Genomic DNA, 6437 nt, shown 5'->3' on the forward strand with positions numbered 1-6437 from the left:
GACACTGAGTGGCTCCATGAGGCAGTACGATGTAAGGACACTGAATGGATCCATGAGACAGTACGATGTAAGGACACTGAGTGGCTCCATGAGGCAGGGAGTGGTACGATGTAAGGACACTGAGTGGCTCCATGAGGCAGTACGATGTAAGGACACTGAATGGATCCATGAGACAGTACGATGTAAGGACACTGAGTGGCTCCATGAGGCAGGGAGTGGTACGATGTAAGGACACTGAGTGGCTCCATGAGGCAGTACGATGTAAGGACACTGAGTGGCTCCATGAGGCAGTACGATGTAAGGACACTGAGTGGCTCCATGAGGCAGTACGATGTAAGGACACTGAGTGGATCCATGAGGCAGGGAGTGGTATGATGTAAGGACACTGAGTGGCTCCATGAGGCAGGGAGTGGTATGATGTAAGGACACTGAGTGGCTCCATGAGGCAGGGAGTGGTACGATGTAAGGACACTGAGTGGCTCCATGAGGCAGGGAGTGGTACGATGTAAGGACACTGAGTGGCTCCATGAGGCAGTACGATGTAAGGACACTGAGTGGATCCATGAGGCAGTACGATGTAAGGACACTGAGTGGCTCCATGAGGCAGTATGATGTAAGGACACTGAGTGGCTCCATGAGGCAGTACGATGTAAGGACACTGAGTGGCTCCATGAGGCAGTACGATGTAAGGACACTGAGTGGCTCCATGAGGCAGTAGGATGTAAGGACACTGAGTGGATCCATGAGGCAGGGAGTGGTACAATGTAAGGACACTGAACGTGTGAGGGTTAAGCCCAAAGCATAACGATGTTTTGGGGCCGACACGAAATGTCGGGAGAGTTTTTGCATCAGTGAGTTGAGTCATATTTAACCAAATCAATACAGCCAAAGCCGTGTTCTGTGTCCACGCTCCTGCTGAAACAGCTCTCAATTCAGAGACTGAATTATTGAACACATGGCCCTGCTCCAGTTGGGATGGATACCACTCATCAATACACGTGGCTTAATCCAGAACCTGAGAAAACAGACTCCACTTTATGTCTGTTGACCAGCCCTTTTTTAGAAGATAAACGAACCTCATTCAGACCTTCTTTAGTACCAGTAGGGATATTAGTTTGACTTTCAAGTGTCTCAAACTATGGGCTCTACTCAACAAGCACTTGAATTTGACTGCTGTTTAAGTTGATCATTGACTTTATATTCACTATTGGGTAAGATCATTACTGATTAAGACTATACTACCAATGGTACTTGTAGAACTGTAATCATTTCATCATCAATAATGCCTCTTTAATCCATCGGTCCAGGTCCATAAAAAGTTGACACATTACTTAATGTATTGGGGATTGTATCAAATCAAGTCAAATGATGTTCAACCTTTGAGACTAGCATGACAAAGGTCATGCAAACCCTGTCGCCTCCTAGACTACCCAACATCCTCGGTAGTGACCAACCCCCTAGCCTCCTTCAAACCTCCTACCAACATCCTCGGTAGTGACTAACCCCCTAGCCTCTACAAACCTCCTACACTACCAAACATCCTCGGTAGTGACCAACCCCCTAGCCTCCTACAAACCTCCTACACTACCCAACGTCCTCGGTAGTGACTAACCCCCTAGCCTCCTACAAACCTCCTACACTACCCAACGTCCTCGGTAGTGACTAACCCCCTAGCCTCCTTCAAACCTCCTACCAACATCCTCGGTAGTGACTAACCCCCTAGCCTCTACAAACCTCCTACACTACCAAACGTCCTCGGTAGTGACTAACCCCCTAGCCTCCTACAAACCTCCTACACTACCCAACATCCTCGGTAGTGACTAACCCCCTAGCCTCCTACAAACCTCCTACCAACATCCTCGGTAGTGACCAACCCCCTAGCCTCTACAAACCTCCTACACTACCCAACATCCTAGGTAGTGACTAACCCCCTAGCCTCCTACAAACCTCCTACACTACCAAACGTCCTCGGTAGTGACTAACCCCCTAACCTCTACAAACCTCCTACACTACCCAACATCCTCGGTAGTGACTAACCCCCTAGCCTCCTACAAACCTCCTACACTACCAAACGTCCTCGGTAGTGACTAACCCCCTAGCCTCTACAAACCTCCTACACTACCAAACGTCCTCGGTAGTGACCAACCCCCTAGCCTCTACAAACCTCCTACACTACCCAACATCCTGAACATAACAACGGCCACAGCTTCCGATCAGAAGAGACCGTTGGAGAACCAGGTTTAAAGACAGAGCAGAGGTCTGGCCCCGTTCTTAAATGAGCTCTGAGAGCGTGGCCTGTGGCTGGTGTTGAATGGTAGTTAGTGAGGGAACAGTCACGATGGCGGTGATGGGAGGACAGCATGGACACCGAGGCCCAGGTGATGCAGGTCAGTCCACACAGAGGAGAGACAGAGAGAATGCTGGGAGATGTAGTTGACTGGCTGGGAGAAACATGCAGTTCAGCAGTCAAAGGGCAGAACCCACCTTCTCCTCTCCCCGGGCCAGCCTCTGATATTATCTCCATTAGAGAATTTAGCCCAAATACTGCACACAGAACCCAGAATTAGAGGACATAGAGAGGGGACACCGGCCGGGACAAGCCAGTCTGTTATCAACCCAATGACACAACGACATGCACACCCAACAGGGCGTCAGAGAGAGAGAGGAGGAGACAGGGACAGAGACACAATGACAAAACATAAGCAAAAGGATGCGTTGATGAGGGCACACCATAAACCTTGTCACAAAAGGTTGTACGATCTGCTTTTGGAACAATTAACAACATCAACTTGTTTCCCAGAACCATTGAATGCCTCCTTGTAGCGTTGTCGGGCGATTACTTGCACAAACGTGAAGCTCAGGGTCAACTACATGAATGAGTTAGGTTTGTGACCTAGTTTCATATGAAGCAAGCCGTTGGGTTTATGCTAGAAAACACATTGAGATGACACATCCTATACATTTAGTTAAAAGTGTCATATTTTAATACTGTTCTCTGTTTAAGTTAAGTTAGCACTATTGGTATTAAAACTGTGAGGGACTTAGGCCCTCGAGATGATGAGACGCCCAACACCGTGACCAGGAGGCTTCAGGTTCACCGACTCAGAGAGGAGGGCCATTCAGGGGGAATGACCCTTCTGATGCACACAACGATTCCCTTGTGGTTCAAATCAACGCAAAGGGGATCGAGCACTCTGTCACACGGTGCGGATCAAAACCACAGTCTTCCTGCATCAGATCATCACACCAACAGTCAGCATGTCCTACGGTAGGGGGTCCACGATGTGTGTCAGGACACTAAAGACCTACCAGTCCTACGCACACGGAGGAAGAGAGGGGGGACAGAGGGGAACAGAGGGGGACAAGCCTAAAGTGGCCTCTGGTTCCTAGACCGAGGCTAGGAGAGCTAGAGGAGAGCTAGAGGAGAGCTAGAGGAGAGCTAGCGTCTGGTGGAGGCTCTGGGCTAGGGCTCACACAGGGAGGGTTAGAGAGGAGTGGGGGCACAGCACACGTAACATACCCGGGCTGTCAGGCTCATCTGAACGAGAGACAAACACACGCACATCAAAGGACCGTTGAGTCATTTCAGGGCAGCGATCGAGGAAACGTCTGCATGCTGCAGGCTTTGTTTCTCTCTCAGGATGTGATCCACATATAAATGTGAAAATCCACCGCCGAGGGAAAACTTTTGCACAATTAACTTCAGATCGTTCCAATTATAATCTGGGCACCTCAACGTCCCAAATAAAATGGAAATAGTTTTACTTTCACAAATCTTTCTATTTATTACTGTGAGGGGTTGATTTTTACATTCACAGGAGTTCATCCTTGAGAGAAAAACCTAATTTATATAAATACATTATTCTCCTCGATTAATTAAAACGGTGTGATGGAGGTTTATAGGATGACAGGGGGTTATTGAGGCCGTAAACACGTTCTACCAACCTGCTTCATCCATCTCTTCCTCTACATCAAAGTTTAACATCTCTTTTTTGGTAAAGAAATAATATAATTTTCAAAAATTCAAAATAAAATATAAAGAAAAAGAAAGAAAAGCAGGACATTCAATGACGATGATACACCTCAAAAAGCAAAGCTGGTGAAAAATTAACAAAACTATAGCTGATGTTGATCTGAATACAAACGCGATCATTAATTCAATATTACAAACGCATCACTTCACAGCTCGCTATAGGATTAGCATGGAATGGATATACTACGATACATATGATGTAACGGATAGGCTAAGATACATTTAATGAAATGGATATGCTAAAACATATGATTTAATGGATGGACCAAGATACCTTTAATGTAAGGGATAAGATCAGTTCTTTACTGTTGTTGAGGTCATCCTCAGGTTGATGTGGAACGGTGAGTGAGAGAGCAGAGCGGAGCAGAAGGCGGGGGTATGAACGCAGGGCCGTACCTTTGAGGCTGGGGAAGGGGGTGGCCTTCTCTCGGGCCCCCTTGTTGGGGATGGCCAGGTTGGACAGACTGAAGTTGCTCCCGTGGTTCTTGTACAGATTACCTGTTGGTCGGGGGGACAGGGTGGGGATCAAAGAGGCTCTCTGACCTTTACTAGCCCACTCACCCACTAACCCACTAACCAACCCACCCACTAACCCACTAACCAACCCACCCACTCACCAACCCACTAACCCACTAACCAACCCACCCACTGACCCACTAACCAACCCACCCACTCACCAACCCACTAACCCACTAACCAACCCACCCACCCACTAACCCACTAACCAACCCACCCACTAACCCACTAACCCATGAAGCAGAACCATCGTCCTGAGGCGGATGTCGACTGGAATGCAGCCCAAATTAAAACACATCTGATGTGATTCAGGGATTGGTCCGCTTTGGGTTCACCAAGCCAATCACTGCTCGGGGGCGGGACTAAAGAAACATGCTTACTGAAGGACTCCGTGGGACCATTGCCACCCAGAGACAACGCGTCCACATCTGTGGACGGATCGGGCTTTAAAAGGACATCCTCCAAACACCAACCACAGAGAGCAGCGTCACCGGCAGACCCGGGATCCGCTCGGTGATTGGTTTAGGAGGTCAACCAATCACCAGTCTGAATTATGAATCCGCACTGAGCAGCAGTCAGGGATAGCCTGGTTCTACCAGACTCTCGTACTTCACTTCATTTCATTTCATTTGTACAGAGAGTCTGGACCTAATCAATTGACAAACGTTAACTCACTTGAAGGCGGGTGTCTGTTGAAGTTTAAAATGATTGGATCTGCCCAGTGCCACTCTGGATCTGCCATAACCAATCGCTAACGTTTGGTTGTGACTTATGTCATGCGCCGGGAATCACGCGCAGGTTGTACACAAACCAAACACCTTGCGCGTCTGCACGAAAATGTCCGTCAACGACAGCTGCAGGTTTTGTTCGTCGAATTTAATTTATCAGGGAAAAATTGCACATTGTAAATCAACTACCGACCTACAACAACAACTCAAACTGGCGTACGACTCTATCGTCATTGTTCTCAGACACGCCCTCTGTTCGCTGATTGGTGGCCGCTGTGGCGGCACCAGAAAACCAAATTACATACAGCAGGTCCAGACCTAGTACTGAAGGGAAATTCAAATTGAGCGGAAGTACTTAGGCGGGCGGAGCCAGGCTAAGTCAGGGACTCACTGGCGAAGGACATGAGGCCCCCGAAGCCGTCGTTGCTGTTGTTGGAGATGGTGGAGTTGGGCGAGCTGGTCCGCGAGTCCCCCTCGCCGTCCGACTCCCCCGGGAGACGCAGGCTGCTGGGACGCAAGGGCCGCTGGGACCTGGGGGCGGAGCCAGCGTCTCAGTGGGACACACACACCGGTACACCAGCACAGACACACACACACTTACACACACACGCAAACAGACACACAAGCGCAGACAGACACACACACGCGCAAACAGACACAGGCGCGCAAACAGACACACACACGCGCAAACAGACACACACATGCGCAAACAGACACAGGCGCGCAAACAGACACACACACGCGCAAACAGACACACACACGCGCAAACAGACACAGGCGCGCAAACAGACACACACACGCGCAAACAGACACACACACGCGCAAACAGACACAGGCGCGCAAACAGACACACACACGCGCAAACAGACACACACACGTGCAAACAGACACAGGCGCGCAAACAGACACACACACGCGCAAACAGACACAGGCGCGCAAACAGACACACACACGCGCAAACAGACACACACACGCAAACAGACACACACACGCGCAAACAGACACACACACACGCGCAAACAGACACACACACGCGCAAACAGACACACACACGCGCAGAGCCAGCTCAGTGAGCGCTCAGACCACCACAGAGCCTCAGTCGGTCACACACACACACACACACACACACACACCCCCAGGGGGGTGCACTGACAGACGCC

At 49.6% G+C, this 6437-nt stretch overlaps 1 protein-coding gene across 5 annotated transcripts in view; it reads right to left on the reverse strand.

Annotated features, from left to right (window-relative positions):
• madd (MAP-kinase activating death domain) overlaps positions 1 to 6437 on the reverse strand; it is a 51193-nt gene that overhangs the window by 22056 nt on the left and 22700 nt on the right. For 3 of the 5 annotated variants that reach the window (XM_056607333.1, XM_056607330.1, XM_056607328.1), the window contains 5 exons: positions 5669 to 5808; positions 4930 to 4977; positions 4430 to 4531; positions 3521 to 3538; positions 2485 to 2544 (listed from right to left, as the gene is read on the reverse strand). In XM_056607333.1, the coding sequence (XP_056463308.1) occupies positions 2485 to 2544; positions 3521 to 3538; positions 4430 to 4531; positions 4930 to 4977; positions 5669 to 5808 (368 nt within the window). The remainder of the gene's footprint in view (positions 1 to 2484; positions 2545 to 3520; positions 3539 to 4429; positions 4532 to 4929; positions 4978 to 5668; positions 5809 to 6437) is intronic. The other 2 variants (XM_056607331.1, XM_056607329.1) reach the window with 1 other exon arrangement.

Source organism: Gadus chalcogrammus, chromosome 14, assembly GCF_026213295.1.
Source record: "Gadus chalcogrammus isolate NIFS_2021 chromosome 14, NIFS_Gcha_1.0, whole genome shotgun sequence".
Lineage (NCBI taxonomy): Eukaryota > Metazoa > Chordata > Actinopteri > Gadiformes > Gadidae > Gadus > Gadus chalcogrammus.